The sequence below is a fragment of the Monodelphis domestica genome, chromosome 1, assembly GCF_027887165.1.
Source record: "Monodelphis domestica isolate mMonDom1 chromosome 1, mMonDom1.pri, whole genome shotgun sequence".
NCBI classification, from domain to species: Eukaryota; Metazoa; Chordata; class Mammalia; order Didelphimorphia; family Didelphidae; genus Monodelphis; species Monodelphis domestica.
The window spans coordinates 638,536,354-638,561,921 of record NC_077227.1 but is presented as its reverse complement, the minus strand read 5'-3'; the positions used below and the strand labels follow the sequence as shown (position 1 = coordinate 638,561,921).

The 25,568-nt window shown below is 35.4% G+C and overlaps 1 protein-coding gene across 2 annotated transcripts in view; it reads right to left on the bottom strand.

Annotated features, from left to right (window-relative positions):
* WDPCP (WD repeat containing planar cell polarity effector) overlaps positions 1–25,568 on the bottom strand; it is a 380,194-nt gene that overhangs the window by 158,822 nt on the left and 195,804 nt on the right. For both annotated transcript variants that reach the window (XM_007476757.3, XM_016428064.2), the window contains 2 exons: positions 12,241–12,429; positions 8,516–8,639 (listed from right to left, as the gene is read on the bottom strand). In XM_007476757.3, coding sequence (XP_007476819.1) covers positions 8,516–8,639; positions 12,241–12,429 — 313 coding nt within the window. The remainder of the gene's footprint in view (positions 1–8,515; positions 8,640–12,240; positions 12,430–25,568) is intronic.

Here is a 25,568-nt window from a genome sequence, read left to right as displayed (position 1 = left end):
TTCTCTTATAGTTTACAAGTGGTTCCTAAGTGTTAATAGCCTAGAACCATTATAATTCTCTTAAAAGCCACAATTTGTGTGTACTCTATACATGATCTCTAATTAGACTTATAGCACTCTAACAAAGCCCATCCTCTTTTTACTGCTTTGATGAAGTTACAGCATTTTAACGTAGGCTGATTGATCAATAACACCTATTTTATGGATATCCTTAACACAGGCTGATTCTAAGCACAGAGAGCTGAAACTAACAAACCTTTGTTTGACACAGCGAAAACAAACATTCCTTGTACTTCTTTATTTCCCTATCTGCCAACTTAGAAATATACTTCCTGCCTGAAAGAAAGAAAGAGCCATCAGTGAGAGCCAACCTAGGGCTGGGAGTCAAGAACTGCCTTGATGGATTCCTTATAGGATGTTCCACATTTGCAGGTGCAGCTCATTCTTTTATGAAAGTGGCCTTTCACCCAGCTCGTAGAGTATCACTCACAAAGTGAGAGTTAAAGTGAGAGAGAGAAGGAGAATGAGAGTGACAATTAGGTTCTGAATAGCCAACACAGCATGGGTAAGTTTCATGCATCAGGAAGGAAAAGTAAAAATAATGAATATTTGAATAGATCAAAGAAAAGCCATAATTCAACTATACAAGGTGATTCCTAACGAGAGGACAGAAATATCTTTATTCTGAGAAATATCTTTATTCTAACTCTTACCTTTCTATCCTTTTGTCAAATTAGTCTTTTTTATCTGAAATAAATGACTGACACATTTTAACAATGGAAAGAAATTTAAATAAGGGAATAAACTAAGTTGGAATTAATAGGGTTATTATTAAGGTTGCTATTCAAATTTTTGTTTTATTTAATGCCAAGAACACTAGCCAAGGAATCAAAAGAATTGGATTTTAGTACCAGTTCTGCCTCTGTTTTACTTTTAAGTTAGTCATTTAACCTTTCCTGGTCTAATTTTCTAATTAATGAAGTGAAAGAGTAGGACTAGATAATTGCTGAATTTTTCTTCAATATTTTAAATTCTAAGAATTTATCATAGGTTTTTGTTGAGGATGTAGTCAGAAAAATTTAAACATATAACAGAGAAAATACAAGCAAATGTAAACAAAGCATGGAAGAGTAATCATTTGATACAATTGAAAATAAGTAAAGAAGGATACAAATCTTAATTTTGATGGCATTTCAACTTTCAAGGCTATTTTAAAACTAAAATCAATGTTAAATATTTGGAACTTGTTTTTATTTTTCATGCTATTCTCTTAAAAAGTTTAAAGAATGTTTTTACTTTTTGCCCCCTATTGCTTCATAGAAACAGAGGTAGGTTAGAGCAGTATAGAACCACTTTAGAGAATAAAAGTAAATTAATTCTTCTTAAACTTGTAAAGAATAAAATTAGATGGTGACATTCTTAGGGAAAGACTACATCATAATGACCCCAGTCCTAGGAGATTTTTAAGAACTAGTTTCTGATTCTCAAAAAAATGTTTCGAATAATCATTTTACTAATAAAAAAGTGAATTCATGAAATTACACTCAAGCAAAACTTCAAGATTCTTAGGAATTGTCATGAGTAATCATTTAAAATAAGCGCCTTTTTAAAGATCAGACTGGTTAATAATTACTGTAAGTAGTTTCTTTTTCTGCCATTTACACATTTTTCTGTTTTCTAACTACATATTAGCTCTAAAATAATGTTTCTCTTTTTAAGGGGGAAAGCATCTAGTTAAATTATTTCATTTAGTATAAAGTTTTAATACTTTTTATTAGTTTTAAATATTGCTATTTGTCCTATGCCATCCATCTACTAACACCACATATTCTATTGGCCAACATAATAAATCCTTGTATTTACCAAGGATTATTGCTTTGAGAAATGAAGAAGTCTCAGAAAATTATTTGAAATAATTTAAGAATTTATTTTTTGAATTATAGCATTCTAATTTGTACCCAAGTAAATTTCTGAAGACATGATATATCCATTTGAAATTTGGAACTTCTATTTCATTCAAATTCTTATAGATTGTTATCTATGCGATTCAAGGATTGCACAACTCACTTAAATTAAAGATCCATCCAAGCAGACAAGGATTGCAGTATCTATATGTCTGTTGGTTAAAATGATCATATTTTACTTATTAACAGTCATCTTAATGAATAGATCTAGATGACTGCTCTATGTTGCTCACAATATGGAGAACTAGTTTATGTGTAAACTAACATTTATATAAGGAAGAAGAGAATAAACATTTATATAATGCCTACTATATGCCAGGCACTGTGCTAAGTAATTTATAAATATTATCTCCTTTGATTCTCACAACAACCCTGTGAAGTAGGTGCTGTTATCATCCAATTTAACAATTGAGGAAACAGAGCTTACGTGACTGGCCCAGGTTCAGATAACTAGTAAATTTGTGAAGTTTGTTTGAACTTTCCCATTTAGCTGATTCTTCATGAATGTGTTGACCTAATTCATATTACTGTTATGTATTGTGCTCATTCTAATGTCTTCATATTTTTCTCTCTTGTCAGTGAAATAAGATTCTATTACATTTACATGTTATTTATTTAGCCATTCCCTATCATTGAGTACAATTTTATTTTTAAATTTTCTTATTGCAAATAATGTTGCCATAAATATTTTGGTACATATGATTACATATAAGTTTCTTGTGATATAATCACAGTTAGTGGGATTTCTGAGTGAAAGATTATGAACAAGATTCTCTAAAAACAGTTCTATTTAGATACTATATTCTGTATTTTTGTCTTTAAATTCATGAAAAAATGATTATCTGTGTTTATAAAAAATATTTTCCCAGAAAAACTGACAGCCCCAAATATGATACAAGATGTCCAGAAAAGAGATGCTTAGTCTGTACTTCAAATCATGAGATATAACATTTTTTAAAAATTGAGCATAGATTTTTCAATGATGCCATTAAGGTAATTAATTACATTCATGGCAAAAAAAAAGGGACAATTATGAAATTTCCACATTGCTGATAGATCAGTAGTGTCAAAACTCAAATAAAAAGTGTGTGTGGGGGGATCCTAAACCTATGTAAAGATCATTGCAGCCCATATTGATATAGGAAAACCATAGATTAATAAAGTATATATTCTGTTATATTTTTATTTATTTTAAAAATATTTCCCAATTACAATATTTTCTCTGTACTTTATAGTCTTAGAGAGTGACCCAGAATACTGAGAGGTTCAGTGACGTAAGTTCCTATGGTCACATAATCAGTGTATGTCAGAAGTAAGAACTCAAACCCAGGTCTTCCCAGTCACTTTTCCATCCTCTATGCCAGGTGGTCTCTTTTTTATGTCATAGAACTAAAATGCTAGAAGATTTTAAAAATACAGTAATAAGTAAATAATAATAGTTATAGTAGTAGTAACAACAAGTAAACCAAATCAAAAATCAAAAGATCTGCCTCATAGTCCTAGGTCTGTTGATCAAATGTAGGGTCTTGGGTAAATCACTTAGTTTCTTTTTGTTTTCTCATCTAGAAAATGATGAAATTGAACCTTTTCTCCATGTTCTCTTTCAGATCCAAAATTTTGTTATCATTTAGTATCTTGGTTATCACATGAAATCTTCCTCTTTATTAACATTTACTACTTGGGGAAATTAGGTAATGGGTTAGATAGAGTGCTGGAGGCTGGAGTCAGGAAGAGTTTAAATCTGGTCTAAGATATTTACTAGATGTGTGACCTTTGCCAAGAAAATCCCAAATGGGACACTAATGCATTACTAGTGGAGTTGTGAATTGATTCAACCATTCTGGAAGGCAATTTGGAACTATACCCAAAGGGTTTTAAAAGACTGCCTGCCTTTTGATCCAGTCATACCACTACTGGTTTGTACCCCAAAGAGACAATAGGGAAAAATATGTATACAAAAATATTTATAGCCGTGCTCTTTGTGTTGGCAAAAAAAAAATGGAAAATGAAGGGATGCCCTTCAATTGGGGAATGGCTGAATTGTGCTGTCTGTTGTTGATGGAATACTATTGTGCTCAAAGGAATAATGAACTGGAGGAATTCCATGTGAACAAGAACAACCTCCAGGAAGTGATGCAGAGTGAAAGGAGCAGAAGCAGGAGAACATTATATACAGAGACAGATACACTGTGGCACAATCAAATGTAATGGACTTCTTTACTAGCAGCAATGCAATGATCCAGAACAATTCTGAGGGACTTATGAGAAAGAACACTATCCACCTCCAGAGAAAGAACACTATCCACCTCCAGAGAAAGAACTGTGGGAGTAGAAACATAAAAGAAAAACAACTGCTTGATCACATGGTTTGATGGAGATATGATTGGGGATGTAGACTCTAAGCAATCACCCTAGTGCAAATAATAATATGGAAATAGGTCTTGATCAATGATGCATGTAAAACCCAGTGGAACTGCTCATTGGCTATGGGTGGGATGAGGGGAAGGAAAGAACATGAATCATGTAACCATGGAAAATATTCTAAATTAATTAGTTAATTAAATAAGCTTAATTTTAAAAAAAGAAAAAAATCCCAAATGGGCATCACAAAGAGTCAGACATGACTGAAACATCTGAACAACAACAACAAATCACAGTTATCACATGAAGTCTTCCTCTCTATTAAAAATTTTTACCTTGGTAACAGAGATACATATGTGATTGACTCAGAATAACACAAAAGGAAAGATATCTAATAAATATTTGCTAATCTTTGCCTTCCCATTCTTGTCCATTAAAAATACAGGATCATAGATTTAAAGTTGGAGGATATCTTAGAGGCTTTTGAGTCCAATATCTTTGTTTACAGATGAGCAAATTAAGACTAAGTGATTCTGAATGATTTGCCCATGGTTACACAGTCTAGTAAAATATCTGAGGTTGGATTTGAATTTAGGTCTTCTTGACCCCAAACTCAGTTTTTTCCCCATCAGCTTCAAAATGGTCTACATACATGTTCTCATCTGAACCTTACCACAAATTTCCCCTATGGGAAAACTAATATCCCGGTTTTATAGGTGAGGAAGTGTAGTCTCAGAGAAATTCAATGACATATCCATGATCACACAGACCATAAATGTCCGAGGCAAGAATCAAACTCAAATCTTACTGGTTTGACGTTCAGCACTCAATCCAATAAACCAGGGTCTTATCTTCCTATGTTTCAATATAGATTCTTTAGGTTGAGTACTTCAACATTTATGACTCATCTCATTTGATTGGACCTAAAATGTATTAAAGTGGGTGAATTTTAAAAATCACCATGCAGTGTTATTATAGCACTGCCTTTCTTATTAGTAAGCATTCTAAGAACTCAAAGGGAAAAAGACCACAAGGGAAAAAATATAACAAAAGACATAAAAAATAACAAAAATACACTGACTTGATCAATTAAAAAACTGAACATGTTTTTAAAAAAATGATCTCAAAACTTTTAGACTATTGTTGAATCATAATACCTTTCCAGTATTTGGTGGAACTTGTGGAGCAACTCCTGAGGCTATTGCATTTAAGGATATAGAATTGGTCAGTATTAGCTTTGGCTAGAGAAACCAGGATCCTGAAAGTGTATAATCTTGCCTAAACTTGCATGAGAAGATAGTAGCTGAGAATTAAGATTTCTTAGACCTGTGTGGAGATCAGTAGGGCACAGCGTTCTGAACACAAAGTTCAAAGTGTAGAGAATTGTGATTTGCATATTTTCTAGAGTAAAGATTATGCACTAAGAAAATAAAAGCCTCCCTATATATTTTTTTTAACTTCCTCTACTTACCAAGTTTAAGAAACATGAACCCTGTGCAAACATTGTTGGTATTGTTATAGAAGCTATCCCAAGATCTTTGCCTCAAACTAACGTTAAAAGTCTTTATGCTTACTACCAACTTAGTATTTAAATATTTAGTAGCTTTTCTTATAATTCCATATTAAAGTAATGAATAACTAAATGAAAATGGGGGGGGGGAAGCTATACTCATAATTCATTAAAGTAAAAAGGTACTTGGCCCGTTCCTTTCCCCCTAAGCAGATGACAAACTTGGCAGTAGTTTAAACAAAATCTGCCTCTGACTTAGCTATCTCTTTTAATTTTCTCTGTATTTAATCTTTTTTTATAATACTTATGTGTGGCCTACTGTCAGAAGAACCAATAAAAATCATTATAACTGGAGCAATAGTGAGATTTGGAAAAAAGAAACATAAAAATCCAGTATACCCCAGGGGAAAGAAGTACCATTACAGAAATAACCATGTGGAAAAGCTAGTCCTAAAAATATAATCCCAACATGTAGGTAGCTGCTCATAGAATGCTATGTTAATAGCAGAATTACAACACTATATTGGGGAAAAGAAATCAGTACCCCAAAAGTTCCATATTTGCAGAATATGTAAAGTTGAACATCCCAAGGCCGTAGCAGTTTATGAGGTGAAACACAAGGGCTAATTTAAACATCTTTATCATTCCTGAGTACCCTAGGAGGGAGGTGAGAAAATGCATTTGACCTAGAAACACACAAAATAAAAGAGCATATATTTTTGTGGGGTAAAGCACGACAGGTAGGCAGAACCTGCAGAAGGTTGTTCTTGTATTCTTTACTTTCTTCCTCTATTATCCAATACCATCTCCATTCTGGAGAATTGTCTTTTCCAAATCAGAATTCTAGATAATTAAGATAATGAATTTTGAACAGATTTTCACAACTAATTAAATCAAAATTTGATAGCATCCCATGTTACTGGAATTTTCTTATTTGCATTGTTACTTGAGTCATTCAGTATGAAGTCACTTGGAATATACCAACATCGAGTCATTGAGAATAAATAATCAACTGAAGACCAAGTTCTAGCAATATATTAATTAAAACTTTAAGAATACTTTGTTTTACATAGACTTTATCATTAGTCAGAATTAAAAGCATCATGTAGAAAACAGAAGCCTAATTATGGAAAATGTAAAACTATAGCACAATATTTTTCCCACATATCTTGATTTAGTGTTCCAAACTACCTGAATACATAATAAGCCAATTCAAAGTTTCTTTGTGTCTTTTCTTGGCGGAGGGAAGGGAAGAAAGGGTAGATAAAAGATGAGTAGGTGGATAGGACAGCAAAGACTGTCATTCATTCTATTCTTTACTAGGTGAAAGTTTCCAGTAATCATTTTGCACAGGAGATATAAAATAAAAATTAAAACTCTTATTTATACATTGCTTTAAAATTTACAACCCCCCTTTTTCATACTACCATCCTGTGAGTTAGATAGCATGAAAGTATCAACAATTAATATCATTTTATAGATGAGAAAAAAAGATTATGTAAAGTTAAATAACGTGTATCTGATTACTCAGCTGGTAAATATCTGAATGGAGATTTGAACTCAGATCTCCTGACTCCAAGTCCAACACTCTATTCACCACACTATCAAGTGTTTATTTTACACTGTTTTATGTATGTTCTTTTCTCCCAATAGAACATGAGTTTCATGAAGGCAGAAACTATCTCAGTTTTTGTGATTGTATCTCCAAGGCTTTGCACATAGTAGGCACTTAATAAAATGATAATTCAATTGATTATGTATTGACACTCAAGAAATCCTGGTGCTAACCACTATTTTGCTTTATGACCTACTTCAGTCACTTAATTTCTTTGTGTCTCAGTTTTTTAATAGGTAAAATAATCATCATACCATCCACATAGATTAACTGAAAAAAATTAATTTAGAAACTAATTTGAAAAAAAATTAAAAGAACTATTAAAAATCAAAATAATAATATCTATGAAATTATCACTTTGAAATAGCACTTTCTTTTTGGTGTATGACATTAAAATTATTTCATCTTGTATATAGGAATAATACCTTGACTTTTCATAGTATTTCATAGTATTTTTTGCTGACATTTAATTCTTTGTCACAAGTCTGAAGGAGGTATAAGAATATTCATCTTACTTTACCTGTTTCCTAAATCTTGTAAATAAGACACAGAAAAGTTGCATGACATTACTTGACAGGGCAACGGAAGAGCCATTCCATAGTAATAATTATTAAAGTGAAGGGTGTCAATGATTTACATTTTCCAGGTTTCCAGTTAAAAGTATCCTTGACTGACGGGCTCTGTATTTGCATTTCTAGTATTCCTTTAAAACTCTCAAGTTTCCTTTGTGCTAGAAATGCCACTAAGTTAAATTAAAAATTGACCACGCATGTGATCATCCTTTTCACAAGAGAAAAGAGAAAGGATGCCATATTAAAAGGTCCCAGTGAGGGAAGGGCCCTCCACAATGCTCCATTATAATGCTTAAAAAGAAAACAAGAACCAATTAAGTAAACAATGATTGGGGAAGGTAGGTGCTCTTTCTTCATAGAGGCAGACTGACAAAAAGGAAAAAACAACCCAGAAAATGGCACTAAAGAGTACTTTAATTAAGACATATGACCACTGAGCTATGCAATTAATTTCGAAACTAATCAAAGTGAAAACTATCAATTGATCGGTCACCTGAGCAAGTGGTGGAAGAACCTCCTTGCGTATTTGCTGATTGGGTCTCTATATTCCAATATAGTTGTATCGGAGAGGGGTCTTGTTGGAGCATAGAAGGATCCAAGGCTTGCCTCAAGCTGTGCTGTGGAGTTCAAACAGAGACAGCACTGAGACAAGGGAAGCTGCTTCAATTACAAGCGAGCACTCATGTTTGCAGTCAGTCAGGTTTGGCCGACTTAGATGAAATATGAGCTTGTTGCAGGAAAGATGAAATTAAAATATGACAGCTGGTACAAAAACAAACCTGTGTATAAACTTTCACTTAAGGCTAAGCTGACAATGACTCTGATCAACAAAAAGCTGTCAAAAGTGAAGAAATCCATAATGAACCAACCTCTCACCGCAAATGGGTAATTAAAACAGTGACTCATCAAAGTAACACAGTTTGAACAAGTTTTTCCAGTAAAATCAACTCACAAACTTGACATTTGCTCTCTTTAACCAAAGGGAGGAAAAATTCCCTTTCCTGACAGGGGAGTGGAATCAGTACATTGTGCACTAATGCTCAAGTGAACAAATGAATGCAAGAATTCAGAACAGGACCACGATTACGTGTCGGCAGAGAAGGTGTTGTAGGCATATGGCTTTGCAAACGTGTGATTTCAAGGGCACTATAGGATCTGTTGACAAAAATCTGAAACAGAACTAGAAATTTACATAGAATAACATAGAATTTAGTCTATATGAAAATGTGAACATCCTCCAAGCTTATTCATTTAGGTTGTTATCTAATTAGAGCCTTAGTGTTTGTCAGTATAAGTGAAGTGAGGGCAGTTGGGGTGACTCAGTGGATTAAGAGCCAGGTCTAAGGACGGGAGGTCCTGGGTTCAAATCTGGCCTAAGAAACTTCCTGGCTGTTTGACCCTGGGCAAGTCACTTAACCTCCACTGCCTAACTCTTCTGCCTTGGAACCAATGCTCAGTATTAATTCTAAGACAAAAGGTAAGGTTTCTTTCTTTTTTTTTTTAAGTAAATGAAGTTTCCGAGGACAGATTTTTATTGGTCTTAGATTGGAAATGCCTTGAGGGCAGGGATGTCTTTTGCCATTTTTTTGGGGGGGGGGGCATCTCCAGTACTTAGCTTGATGTCAATAGCATTCTTTCTCAACAGTATCTCAGAAAAAAAAAAGGAAAAAAAGTATCTCAGAATTATCCTGGATTATTGCATTGCTACTAGTAGCAAAGTCCATTGCATTGGATCATTCCACAATGTTTCACTTTCTGTTCTCTTGGTTCTATTTGTTTCACTGCCTAGTACTTAGCAAGTGCCTAGCATGCAGTAGGTGCTTAACAAATGGTTACTGAAATGAAGTTGGAGTCAACTTAGTGGTGGGTGTCAGGAGGAGGTGACAGTGAGGTACTGGGAGGTTAATCACTCTACCTTAGAGAAAGGTCAAGGCCATGATTTTCCCACTAATTGGGATGATTCATTTCTGCATTTAGTGAAAATCTAGGCACAATTCTGATGGTTTTAGTTTGTCAGATTTGAAAGTATGTATGTACTTGGCCAAACTGTTAGTAAATTAGGTTTCTCATTATCTCACTTTTAGAGTGTAAGATAAGCTGAATTTGAAGGGTATTTTCTTTCAAAGCAGCAGTCAATTTAGATGAAAATGGAATATCACAATGCTATTGCAAAAACAAGCTGGATCCTCATTCTGCCGCTTGTTTTCCTGACAGTATGTTTGGTACATCTGAAATGTTCCAAGCTATAAGGAATGCAAGTAACCATCAGCACAGTTATATATTCATTAGATAGCCCAGCTTGATACTGAAGGCAGAAAGGAAGATCTCAAAGATAACTATAACATTATTATAAATAAAAGGGCTCACTGGGGTCCCTTAATAAAAGGAAAACATTACCATGGCAAATTGGTTAGATATGGAATAAATCTTGGCTGAAAAGAATTCTACATTTTTTAGAAATGTCTCTGTCAGATCAGGAAAATAACATAAGCACCTACTTATAATGTGTATATTTTCTATATTCTGGTTTCATGCAAGTTATATATTTCTTGGATACCCTTATATTGGGTATTAGTAAATGCCCCTGAAATTTACACTGAGGGGCTAGCCATTCTTTGTTCTCTGCCTGAGGGCTAATCCTTCTGCCTCAAACCAAATTTGGGGTCTGGCTATGAAAGGCCTATATGACAGCAAGGTCTTTGGGAGCTTCACCAATCAATGGTATACATCTGATCCTAGCGTGTGCCCACCTGCTGATAGTATAAATATTATATTCATAACTAGCAGCAAAGTATAAGGGAAAGAGCCCTGAGTTCAAAGCCCAAACCTGGCACTTAATGGCTGATTGACAAATCCCTTAATCTCTCAGATCCTCAGTTGTTTTTTTTTTAATCTATAAAATTAAGGGGTTGGACAAGAACTCAGAGGTTCCTACCAGCTTTTATTAGCTGTGTGAGCTTGAGCAAGTAATTTAACCAAAGCCTCTGTTTCCTCAAATCTCAAAAATAAGATCATGGTCCCAACACTATCTACCTCACAGGGTGGTTTTGAGGAAAATTCTGAACTATATGGTACCTTGTAAGTGAGAACTATTTCTCATTAGCTGTTAACATATTCTTTTTAAAGTGGAGAAAAATATTGGAAGTAGTCCGACCTGGTTGGACCACTGCCACAAAGCAAGCTGAGCAAATGGCCACAGTGTAGAGGTGTCCAGGGCACCCATTCCTTGGTCTCAAATGACTCATCTGACTCCTGCAAAAGTAGTCCTTTCATTTTTTAAAAAATCATCTTTGCACTTGACATTAGTTGACTAAATTAATAACAAAGGAGGAACCATCAAACATAGTACAGTGGAAAGTGTATTAGGTTTGGAGTCAGAGCAATTGGATAAAAATCCTGGCTTTGTTGGTAACTATCTGTGCCTTGGGCAAGACACTTAATAATATAGCTAATTAAAATATCATTTATATAGTGTTTTTAGGTTTGCAAAGCACTTTACAAATATTAATTCATTCAATCCTCTCAATAATTCTTGGAGGAAGATGCTATTATCCAAATTTTATAAATGAGGAAACTGAGGCAGACAGAGGTTAAGTGACTTGTTCAGGATCACACAGCTAGCAAGTAACTGAGGCCAGATTTTAAACTCAGGTCTTCCTGAAACCAGGTATAGGGCTCTATCATCTTTGTGTTACCTGACTACCTGGATCTCTTCTCTTTATGTCTAAAATAAAGAGGCTGGATGACCTCTAAGGACTCATCTAATACTAAATCTATGATCTTATGATCATAGTACAGTGGGAAGAACATGTAGAAAGTCAGATGAGCTAAGTTTAAGACAACTCTGCAGCTATGAGGAAATGAACCTCAGAATGATTTGCTTTACCTACTGGATCTTTTGAGGATTAATACAAAATGAGTACTCAATTGAAAATTAAACTAATTAATTTAATTAATTGATTAAAATTTTAAAGACTAATCACTTAAAATATATAATAGGAAAAAAGTTCCGATGGGAACATAAGCAGGGCTATTTTGTTACAACTATTACATTTAGCACACTCAAACTACTTAACAATTTTCTTTTTGGTTTGCTCTTGTTTATTGGTCTTCTTTAAGTTCATAATAAACTAGAAGACTCAAAAATAAAACAAAAGAAATATGATGAAAAACATTTTATAGATACAATGTACCAATGAATTACAGTTTAACTCTCACCTTCTCTTTCTGGTGTTAGCCGTTGTCTAAGAAGATGGTTTACAATGGCGCTCATGCTCATGTAACACTGATGACCCATAGTATTCCAGTTCATGCTGTTTAGGACACTTATCGCTTCATTTATCTCCTCATAACGAATATATTGGTGGATGAGGTCTACAAGACTCAGCTGTCCTTTTGTGAAGATTCCTGCAACAGACAATTTTTAAATCAAGGGAGGGAAAAAAGCAGGAAATAATGACATGCAATGCAGTTTTACAACCTGGCAAATTTGCGATTAAAAGTGTTGTATTCTATGGACTAAGCATTAGTCTCTGTTTTACATAAAGAACAGCATTTTATTTTAGCAATTTAGTATCACTTTCACTTCTTGTGAGCTATATAATTAGCCAATGGATTACTCTCTCTCTCTCTCTCTCTCTCTCTCTCTCTCTCTCTCTCTCTCTCTCTCTCTCTCTCTCTCTCTCTCTCTATATATATATATATATATATATATATATATATATATATATACATGTTTAAATTCTTTCTAATTTTTCAGGAATAAAACCTTTCACAACCTCTAATTATCATACTTGTTCTTTTTCAAACTAGCATCAAGGATAAGATTGCTCCAAGGTCACAAGATATTTTCAGGATCATAATTATTTTGATAGACATCTTAGTTCTACTTTTCTATGAAGAGTTCAAAGTAAATGTTTTTGCTTAATCTCTCAAACTTATGGAAATTAACACTGATTCCCATGATGAAGGATGGGGAGCCATCTTAAAGAGATCAATATGGATGCATAAGGAACTGATAAACCAACTTAGGATCAAAGAAGGAAAAGGACCAGTTTCTATGCTGAATGGGATAATCATGATGGAGGGAACAGAAAAGATCCACTTGTTTGGTTTGTGTTTTCTCTGCTGAGAAGCACTATTTTGGGGGCTAGAAAGAAGAAAACAAAAATATCTGATAGTGAATTGAAACCTAAGATAAGTAAGGAGATAGTAAGAGAGCACCTACAATAGTGTTCAAATTACTTGGGATAAAGTAAAATAACTAAGTGTATTAATAAATGTTATAACTTTTTATATCTTTAAAACCTTTTAATAAGTAATATATCTTTTAGTTGTAATCACTTATTTTAATTAATTCAACATGGAGTTTATAATATTTTGACACATTTTAATTTATCTTGAAACTGTATTTTTATTACATTGGACAGTAAGCATATTTTTGACAAGCAGTTCATTCCCACCCTCCACCCCCAAATTTAGCTTGATTATAGCCTAGTTTTTCAATGGGATTTTAATTAGGCAAGTTCCAAGGGCAATGGAAGTCTGTTTATCTTTATCTTAGATAGCTTTCTTAACCTTTTATGATGTGTGGCGTGATGCAAGGCCATGATGCATGTAGCATTCCATCTCCACTTATGAATTTCTATAATTCCATAGCAATTCTCCTCAATATGTTGAAATATTTATTAGACACAACTTATTCCTATAGGCCTTCTGAAAATTAAAAAAAATTGCCCAAACATTTTTACATGAATGCTTGCCATTTTTTGGAGATACTCCTATTATATACTCTTGAATTTTTGACCATGGTTTTTATATACCCTTAAAAAACTCTTACTTTCTGTCTTAGTAACAATTTTAAGACTGAAAGGCAAGAGTTAGGCAAATGGGGTTAAATGACTTGCCCAGGGTCACACAGCTAGGAAGTGTCTGAGGTCTAATGTGAAACTTGATCCTCCCAACTCTAAGTCTGGCTCTCTACCTACTGTACCAAATTGTTGCCCTGTGGCTTTGATATACCTTTGGGTGTAAAATTAGGGTTTTTCAGTAAAAATGCCCAATCTTCAGAACTCTAATCTTTGTATTATCTTGCCCCAACTTCAAACCTTATTGTTTAAAAATCATTAACAATCACATCACCTGTCTGGTCCCTCTGAACATCTTTGCTTATTTTTTGAGGATTAATTAGGCTGTTTTGCAACAACAATTTGTAAGTTTTTAGGTTCATTTTAAATTTTCCTTTGATTTTGGCACAACTTATTTGGTTTCAATCTGGGCTTGAATAATCCTTTAAATTCTTGATTTCCACAATGATAGTCTTTGCAATAACTCTTACGATTATTGAAGTGTACTCTTTAAAGAGCTATAACTTTTGCACACTTCTTTGAAGTTATTCTTTAAAAAAACAAAAGAATTAAAAACACAACATAAGAGAGTGGTAAAAAAAAATGTGGATATGCCACAAAACTCAGAGACCTGACAGAGACCTAATTAAATGTGGGGAAAGTAAATAAATCCAGTTTCATCTGGTCAAAGTTGGATCCTCTGAGTCAGCCTAGTGTTAGTGGAGACATACACATGACTGCTGTCACAAAATGAAGCCATGTCAAAATTATTGCTTGTCCAAGTAATTCAGGCATGATGCTATCTGCTCTTTGAAGAGTCCTTGATGATCTCAGGACAAAACTGTATGCCAGTTGGCAAAAGAAAAACTAAGATGCTGCCAGTGTTATGCACAAGACTGTGGAGAATGAGGAAAAATGCCACAGGAGGGTTTTAAAACTATTAAAGTTATAGAGGAAACAAAATAGAGTGGAATATGTACTAGCGGTAGAGTCAGAGGATCTAGACTCCAATCCCTCCTCTGACATTTACTACCTGGGTGACATTTGGCAAAACACTTAACTTTCCTGAGCTTCCATTTCCTCCTCTATAAAATGAAGGGGTTGGATTAGATCCCAACTGAAGTAATTTTCAGCTCTAGATCTATGATTATAATTCTTGCTTAATTTCTGTAGTAAAACTTGTCATTTTAGATGTACAACATTTTGATTTAAAGGATCATAATTACATATGAATCATATGGACATGGATCTAACATATTCTCACTGAATTAAAGGAAATTACTTTTCACTATTGTGAATTTAGTTTTAATTGGGCCATCTCATCTTACTTATTAGCACTTATTTTTATAGATGCACAAAATCAGTTGTTTTTCTAGAATCCCAAAGTCATGGTTGTATGTATGTGTATGTATCTACACACACACACATATGTATATGGCCACAACTTTTCCAGTCACTCACATGTTATTTCAGAGTCATTCTTGACTGTTCCCTCTCTCTAGCCCTCCATATCTAAAAAGGTAAGAAACCTTGTTGACTTGAGATCAGCAATATACTTATATCAGTCCCTTCCCTTCATTTACACAGCCCCTGCTTTAGCTCACACTCTTATCACCTCAGTTGGTCTATTACAATAGCTTCTTAACTTCTTTCTTCAATCCATCCTTCTCCCAGCTGCCATATTCAGATACCTGAAACACAGGGTCTGATAGCAATAGCTCATATTGAGGTCATACCACTACCTATGAGCCTTCAATGTTTCCCTACTATATCTAGGGTATATGGAGTATGTAGGGAGGAATAGCTCTAGTGTGAGGGATTGATAATCCACGTTGGGTGTCTATCTGTCACCCAACTCTCACCCATGGTGCCAAGAAGTCACTGCATGTGGAGTGGACACATCCCAGTAAAACCACCTGGATAAGTGGGCTAAACCAGGTGATGGGTTACTGAGAGGATTCAAATCAATCACTGAGTTAGGGGATGTCTTCCCCAAGCATGTGGAGGCTTCCCCCAGTGGAATGGGAACATAATAATTTGTTCCAACAAGCCATGAATGCAGCTGAAGTTGGCTCTATGAAGTACTTAGAGCTCAGTCAAACATCAAAGACACCAAGCTCATCCACTGCATCTCAGGTGAACACCAGTCATCCTGACTTTTCTCTTGCCACTTTGGATTCAGATAACTGGAAGAGAGAGTACTGCTGAAGACTTTGCCCAGCTCTGCCTTACTTAATTTCAAAGCACTCACAAGTCAAGACATTACTGTGGGATGTTATTGGTTCTCTTAGAAATGAAGGAAAACAATAAATAACATACCCAGAATGAAATTAAAACTCTTCAGCCTCACATGTTTTTTAGCATTACTCCTCTTCACTCAGACCAAAATGGACTACTATTTCCCAAACTTGATGTACCAATTGGTGCATCATGCCTGTCGCTATGGAATGCGCTTTCTTGCTTGTCCCTTCCTATAAGAAGCCTTATCTGCTTAAAAGAACCTCAATGTTCACTTCATCCTGAAATTACTTTGCATTTTTTATTTGATCGTGTGTATATATGCTATATCTTACAAATAGAACATTAAGTTCCTTGAAGATAGGGACTGTTTTCTTTTTTATCTTTGTATCGCCAGCAACTAGTGCATACTTAATAAATGTTCCTTAAATTAAATTGAACAAATGGGGCCCAAATAAAAGAAGTGTCTTACATTCAGTTTGGATCTTGCATTTTCTACTATGGTAGTCCTTGAGTGGCTTTTTCCAAAAGGCCTATTTTTCTTTATCCAAATTTCACAAGGCATTTTGCTTACATATCACTTTTTCCATTCAACTGAGATATATTTTATAACATTTGCAAAACATGTCACCAATAAATAACACATCAAGCAGCAATGATGCCAACAAGGAAGAAAACAGGGATCTGCTGAAAGAGTCTGATAGAGATACACAAGAAACTCATTAGCAAACACAGGTTTTTGTGTTTTTTAAACATGGAAAGTGCTCAAAAGAAGAACTGTAAACTATTAACTAAATGAAAGACAGTTCCACATGAGTAATAATTAATAAAAACAAATGAGCAATAAAACAAACAACACTGAGTTGTCACCTCACATCTATCAAATTGGCAAAGATGAGCTTAAACAAAAAATCTGACACCACAAACAAATTAGAGGAGCAAGGAAGAAATGACTTGTTAGATTAATGGATAGAAAAGAGTTTATGAATAAACAAGGGCTAGAGGAGATAGAAGAAGGTAAAATGGACACTTTTAGTTACATAAAATTAGAAAGTTTTTGCACAAACAAAACCAATGCAGCTAAAATTAGAAGAAAAGAAAGTAAATGGGGAAAAATCTTTGTAGTAAGTTAATCTGCCAAACAAGGGATTTCCTATTTGGAAAGTAACAGTGAACCACTGGAGTTTTCTCATTTGGGAGGATGACATAGTCAGACCTGTGGATTAGGAACATCAGTTTAACCTCCAAATGGAAGATCAGGAATAGAGAGAGAATTATGGTAGGAAGATTAATCCATAGACTATTATAATAGTCTGGGTGTGAAAGAGTGAAATGATGAAGAATGACTTATAACAGAGTCATGACTATGTAAAAGGAGAGGAGGCAAATGTAAGAGATGTTATGAAAGTAAAATCAACAGACTTTTGCAACAGATTAGATATGAGGAGTAAGAATCAGGAGTCAAGGATGACAAAGAAAACAGTGGCACACTAAAAAGTGATAGGGAAGCTTGAAAGAAGAGACAATTTGAGGCAAAAAATAATGAGTTCATTTTTGAGTTTAAGATTTCTGCAGGATATCCAATTAGAGATATTTAGCAGGCAGTTGCAGTTGCAAGATTGGAGGTCAGCAGAGAAGTTGGGATTTGATAAGTAGACTTAAGGTGATAATTGAATCTATGGGACCTGATGTAATCACCAAGTGAAACAGTATAGGGATTTTGGAAAAGAGAGTGCAGGATAAATAATGTGAGACACCTTGCCTTGAGAGACAACCACAGTTAGTGAGTATGACCAGGATGAAGATCCAGAAAAGAGAATGAGAAGTAAAGGTGAGGCAGGTGTGAGGAAAACTAGAAGAGTATTTCAAAAAAATTTAAAGAGAAGAGATTATCAAAGAGAATGGGAGTAATTAACAGTACAAAGGCAGCATAAAGGACAAGAAGGATAATGATTGGGTTAGATTTGGCAATTTATAACTTGGAGAGAACAGTTTCAGTTGAATTATAAAATGGAAAGCCAGATTATAGGGAATTAAGAAGACAATGAAAGGAAAAGAAGTGGAAGCATCTATTGTAGACAGTCTTTTCAAGGAGTTTGGCCTCAAAAAGAGAAAAGATATGGGATGATAGCTGGCAGGAATGGACAGATCAAGTGATGGTTTTTTGAGAGTGGGGGAGACATGGGTATATTGGTAGGCTGTAGGGAAGCAGCCAGTATAGAGAAATTTAAGATAAGTGGGAGAAGGGATGATAGGATAGAGAAATCTGCTCAAGAAGATCATATGGAATAGGATCATGTGTGAATGTAGAGGAGTTTTCCCTGGCAAGAAGGGTCTCTCATTAAGTGAGACAGAGGTAAAGGAAAGGTTAGTGGCAGAAAGCACATAGGTGAAGTGAGATGAAGAGGAAGGGAAAAGAGGGCTCTCTCAGTACATGGTCTCAATTTATTCAGTAAACAATGAGATAAGGTTCTCAGATAAAAAGGTCTGGGAGTGTAACTATAATGTGACAGAATGTGAGAGGGACAAGATGAATGCTTTAAACAAAATACTCTGGATTTGAAGGCAGACTTGCTGAGTGTGAGCAGGGAAAGACTTCGTGGAGAAGGTGGAACATGAGCTGGACCTTGAAGAACATAATAATTACATAGGAGGCTGGGGGAGGGATGAAAAACTCTGGAAGAGAGACATTGCATTGAGTGGAATGGTGAATAAATTAGGGAGATGTAAAAGGATTGATTTGTACTGGGAGGGCCCCATTGAAGATATGTAACATAAATTTTCACAGGATAGTATGGTATCATTATTTTCTATAGCTTTGTTCAGCCACACATTGTGGGATAAAAAGAAAACATGGTGGGAATGATCAAAGGCTTGTCAGGGCAAGATTAACTATATAATAACAGCAAAGGATTCAAGGAGAAGGGGCAAAAGAATAAACTTTTACATAGACCTACTATGTTCTAGGCATATTTGAAGTGCTTTGAACTCATTCAATCCTTACAACAAATCCTGGATGGTAGGTGCTATGATTATTCATATTTTATAATAGAGGATATTGAGGTAAAAGTAATTAATTGACTTCCCCCACAATCATATGGCTAGTGTCTGAGACCAAGTTTGAACTTGGCACCTTCTTCATTCCAGGATTAGTATTTGATCTACTGAGATACTCTAGAGAAGAGCCAAGTGTAGAGCAGAAGTAGGTTCACCAAAGGATAAAGATGGAGGAAGTAAGAGTGTGACTACAGTCGGGGTGATGACCCAGGAAAGAATTGAGGGGTTAAGGGATTGAAGGTGTATATAAAGAATATGATTTGATAAAGAGAGGAAGAGGAAGAATGATAAGATAATGATAAGATTAGTGAATTTCAGAATCCATGATCATGGAAATGCTGCATTGTAATGGCAAGATCAAAAATATGATCATTTTTTGGTGTGGCTGAGGTATGATGGAAGAGGAGGAGTTATGGGAAATGAAAAAGCTTAAGAATGTGAAGTTAGAATGTCTAAGGAAATGTTGAAGTCTCATTGAATTGGATTTGAGGAGAGAAATATTGTGAGGCAGGCAATGAATAAACTGAAGAAAGTAGTACAGTGCCTTGGGGGACAGTAGTCAATAGCTACACAAATTTTTATTTGATGGTACATAAGGATGAAGTGAAACTTTAAAGGAGGAGATGTTTCTGAGGGAAGGTGGTAAAGAGAGAATTTGCAAGAGGTAATGAGGAATAAGGAGTATTCCAACTCTCCTATCTTGACTACTGAGTCAGAGTGAAAGAGTGATTGTATATACAATGCTGCAAAGGGAGGCCAGGGAGCCCATATCACCAGGAGAGAACCAGGTCTCTGCAAGAGTAAGAAGATGGAAGAACTGGAAAAGGAAAAAATCCATGTTGCCAATGGAGCAGGCATTCCAAAGAGCACTGTGGAAGGGATGGGAAGCTCTAGAGTGAGACACTGTGGTTGGTATGGAGAGGGACAGAAATAAGGGATCAGGCAGGGGAGGACAGAGAAGGGGATTAGAATGATGACTACTAGGGGTTTCGAATCAAGGGAATGAGGAGGGAGGAGTTTCTTCATCATTGAGGAATGAATTTAGGTATATTTTCACTGTCCAAAGGGGTTGATCTCATAGTGGTATCTTATAATCTGATGTTTATATTCTGTGGTTGTCTCATATGGTTATGGCTTGGCAAAAATATAAATCCTATCAGCATCTCTCCCTCTTAACTGCAAATTTATTGGAATCACTGTGACTCAAGGTGACTCTACTTTTGTTGAAACTTTCTTTTATATCTTCTCCAGCAATGATATTACTAATTAACACTTTGATAAGGAAAAATCAATGAACAAAGACTCCCAACGCCTGGAATGCCCTCCCATTGCAATCTACCTCTATGGCTATTACTTCTTCAAGGTCCTGCTCAGGTGCCACTTTCTCCATGAAGTCTCCCTGCTCCCATTCAGTGAGTCTACCCTCAAAATTTTCCTCAAATTAAGAGCATTTTGTCTAAACTATTCATCTTGTCCCTCTCTCATTCTGTCTTGTCATACTTCTTTGTGTGCAGTTCCTTTCTTTCCAGTTGATTCTAAATTCCTTGAAAGGAGGGATATAACTTATTTCATCTCAGCAGAGAACTCTTCTGATTTCCCTAGTTATTTATGCTCCTTTCTCCTTTAGTTACTTTGCATTTATTTTTTATATAGTTTTTGTCAATTGAATACATCTTGCCCTCTTTCACCTATCTCACCAATAGAATATGAGAATATGAGACTATTTTCTTGTTGTTGGTTTTTTCTCTTTGTATTCCCAGAACTTTGCATAATGTCTGGGCCATTATTGTTTTAAATCAAGATCTTACTGGTGGAGGGAGATTGATGTGAAAGAAAATCCCCCACCAATACAAATCACCAACCGTTCTGCAGCTTATCATCTTAGAGATCTACAAGGGTAGTGGGAGGGTAAGTGACCTTGCCCAAGGATGACACAACTAGTGTGTCAGAAACAGAATTTAAACTCAAGACTTCCTAACTCTGAAACTGGCTCTCAATCCACTGCAATTAAGCTCCCTGGAATATAGTGGTGGCTTATCAAATGGAATAGAAGTTGAAAAAATAATGAAATAACATGAAAAATGCTGCCTATAAGAACAAATTATAAAAGATATGATTCTTTTCTAAAAGAGTTCCAAGACAACAGTTATGTTAAATAAGTCTTAATGCAGCTGAAATAAAGAAGATACAATTAGGATTGAACTTGTCCTCACCTAGATTTCTTAGGCTATTTTTAAAATCCCAGGAGAGAAAAGCTGTCTGAAGGTTTGTTATTCAGTCTGATCACTTGGACCATTAAGGAAAATATAATTCATATAACTGAGCTGCTGTTTTTATAACCTCATCTTTTTTAAGTGATGTACCATACTTGGGTAAATCTCTTTAATGGGGATGGTGTCTCCAACAGTGTATAATATGGCCCAGTTATGCTTATCTTATGTAATTCTTGTCTAATTCCTCATAAATTCTCCATAGATATCCACCCAAGATTCTGAGGACTTCTAGGGAAGTTAACCATATGAAGGTACCAATTCCATATTCCCTTTAAGCTTTCTTTGCTCTGAGATAAATCATCATCATAACTAATGGACATGTTAAAAACAAATAAAAAAGTAAACTTTCAATGGTGATTAATACAGAATAATGAATAAAAGAAAATAAAATGTTAAGTACTTGTCTAAATTTTCCCACCTACAAATCAACTATACTAGCAATGATAGCTAATTATGTCAGACAGATAATTTTAAACTGTAGAAAGCTTACTTCTGTCTTTTCATTATAGTTACTATTTTTTTTAATCTCTCTCTGCTCTTTGTTCTTGTAGATAACTCAAAACTGCCAGGGAAAGTTAATATATTTTGTGACAGAACTGAGATTCAAAGAGATGCTGAGTTGTTATTTTGAGTCCAACTCTTTGTGGCTCCATGAACAGTAATGTGGGATTTTTTTTGGCAAAAAACTCGAATGGTTTGCCATTTCTTTCTCCAGTACAATCAGTGGATTCTTTTGTAAGGCAAATGGAGGTTAAATTACTTTCCTAGGGTCATACAACTAGGATATATCTGAGACTGGATTTGAACTCAGGTCTTCCTGCTTCTATACTCAATTCTCTTAACCATGGAGCCACAGCTGCTTCTGCTCAAAAAGATTTGGCAGAGTACAGCTAGATGTCTTATCTAATGAGAGGAAGTTTAGAATAGTGGACTTTATGGGGCCTTGACCCATGATTTCATTGGTGTAGGGTTACTCCTGGAAGGATATGTTCTCTTTTAATGCAACTGAGCATTTTCTATGCCCTCTATGGTCTTAGAGAAGGCATACTGAGAGGGGTAGCCCAGGGTCATATAGTCAGTATATGCCAGAGGTAGAAACTGAACCCAAGTTTTCCTGGCTTCCAGGTCTGCCTACTCTGCCATGCTGTCTCTCAATGAAATGAAATCTGAAAGAGATAAATGAGAAATCTTGCATTTGAGTTGGATGAAAGGGAGAACAGAAGGAGTGCTAACAGATCCTGCTAGGAGGCAGACCCTGAGCTTAGAACTTGGCAACTATTATTTGATATTATCATCACAAAACATGCCTGGGAAGTAGGTGGTATTATTATCCTCATTTTACAGACAAGGAAACTGAGGCAAACAGAGGCTAAGAGACTTATCCTGCATTACACAGCTACTGAATATCTCAGACTAGATTTGAACCCAGGTCTTTCTGACTCCAATCCCAGCACTCTACCTTTTGTGCCACCTAGCTGCCTCTAACTGAGTGAAAAACAAAAACCAACTGTAGAGGCACAGGATCAGAGAGACATGGATAGATGATAGAGCATGTAGAAAGGAATTGCAGGTTTTAGTGGTTTCTAAATCTGAGCTAAAGGATGCCAAGGCACTGGGAAAAGCCAATGAGATTTCACACTGAACCAAATGATGTATAATGCGCAGTGGGAGGGATGGGACAATACCACTCTTCTATATGTTGATCAGACCATCTATTCTCATCCAAGTGACACATTTTTAAAAGTGTATCAATACTGTAGGGACAGAAGGGGAAAGAGTTGATCCCAAAGAGCAATACTGCCACCCACAGATAGCATTTATGGAAGGAGAACTGATACCAAGAGGAAAACTGTCCCTACCTCCCTGGACAACATATGGTGGGTATCTTGGATGGAAAGTAAGATGTACATGGTTCTAGTTCAGATCACAATCCCTAAGATACTCAGTGGCTAATACAGAATTTTGAGACCAATAAGTATCATAGTGCTCATTTAGAATTTCCTCATCCTGAGCAAAGGAAGGCACTTGGGATACCATAGTCTGGACCATTGAAATGAGGTTGTTCTCTGACTTGTCTAAAAAGAAATGAGTTGTGCTGCTCTTACCATATGGTGCCTAGCAAATAATAGGTGCTTAATAAATGTTTACTGAGTGATTGATTGAATGTGGGGCAAGGAGCCAAGAAACAACACTAACTGTGCCAAAATGTAATGGCAGCTGAGATGGTGTAATGATGCTGTCGGCGCCGCAGGTCGGTTAAAGCATAGCATGCATATATTTATTATGGGGATTTGGGTTGAACCAGTCAAACCAAGTTTCACCAGGTCACGGGTTCTCTGGACAACGTTCAGAGGAGGCTGATGAGATAGCGTGGGAATTCAAATCTAAGCCATATGAGGATCTATTAAAGGAATGTAGAGGAAGAGGGAATAGCATATCTACTTTCAAGTGTGTGACAGTTCATTAAGTGGAAGAAAAAGCAAGCTTGTTTGGTCTTAAAAGGTAAGACATGGAATAATACGTAGACTTTGGAAAAAATTCTTAACAATTAGAGCAGTACAAAGTAGAACACATCATCACCCTTGGGAGTGGTGAGTTGCCCATCTTCGGAGGTTCTCAAGTGAGGGATACATGCAACCAAAGGTTTGCTAGAATGCCGTTTCCTAATTTAGCCTCATGTAAGACTATATGACCTCAGAAGGTCCTTCTGATTTTGAGATTCTATGATTCAGTGATCATGATAATTAGGTAAAAAGATTCTCAAGGCTTAATGATTTTAAAAATTAAGGCAATACGTTGTTGCCTTTCATACATGAAGACAACTATGCACTCTTTGGTTACTTTTGCTTATCTAATAGTAATGACAGATTTTTAACTGAGAGTCTTTTTCCCCTTGTGCCTCAGTAAATGCGAAATGGCTGGTCAGCCTTAAAGGTAGAAGTCTGTAGAAATGAAACTGAATTTTCCTCTGTATAAAATCAACTGACTTATGGGATTCAAAATCAAAGTCATGGTTTAATTAGCACCTGGCTTTACTATGTTAATAAATGAAAAAAAATTCCCTTTTAAATTCTGGTCAATCACAACTAAATTGTGAGCCACACCTTTAATGTCAAATTTTCCAAAGGTTTGCACAATGAACACCTGAAAAAAAACCCAACCTCATAAATATGCCCTGAGTAAAGTGTACATGCAATTACCTGTTTATGTTTGCAATGACTTAATTTATACATGAAAAATTCATATGAATGCCCAGATTTAGAAATACGTTAGTACAAGAAAAACATATACGTTTTTAGTTGCCACAGATTTAGATCTTTAGTTTTATTTCACTGTATCATTATTTTTCCTGGGGAAAACAAAAAGACATTAGGTGTTAGATCTGAAATATTCCAAGGAAGAAGAAATGACTAATCACAGTGTAGTAATTATTAACCTTATTAATGCATGAATATTGGCAAAAAAAAAGATAGATGACTATCCACGCAGAACTGCATAATTTGACCTTTAAAAGATGCTGCAAGATAGGAACATTTCCCTAGCCTCCAAAATTTATAATGAAAGGAAAACAAATTTAAAATGATATGTTTCAATTGGAGAGGTCACCATCTTCCCATATGGGATGCCTGGCTTTTCTTGGATGCTAGGCTTTCAAGAGACCTTCTTGGGAAAAAGAGGTGACAGCCAACTCATTGCCTAATTGATTTAGGAATAGTGCCCAGGGAGATAGTCCAATTAAGTCTACAAGCCGGCAATTAGCAGGAAGGCCTCTAAATCCCTGCACTGAGAGCTTGTTTGCTTTAGTAAGAACATAAATGTGCTAGAGATAGGCAGGGAAAGCTGGGCTTTCTGGAAAGCTGCTGTGAGTAGTCCCACAAGGGAGGACTAAAGAAAAGCTAGGTATACTGGGCAGGGAGCCTTCTGCTTAATAGTTAACTGAGTAATTTAGATGTATTTTTTTTAATAACAGACAACATGTAAAACATCAAACATCTACTTTAGCATTGAATGTGGAGATATACAACTGTAAAACCTGCTGTTGGGCAAATTGGGGCTGGATTATTTATCTTACAACAAATGACAGCCTATACATTTTTTCCCTTTCAATATTCTTTTTGGACAATAATGACAT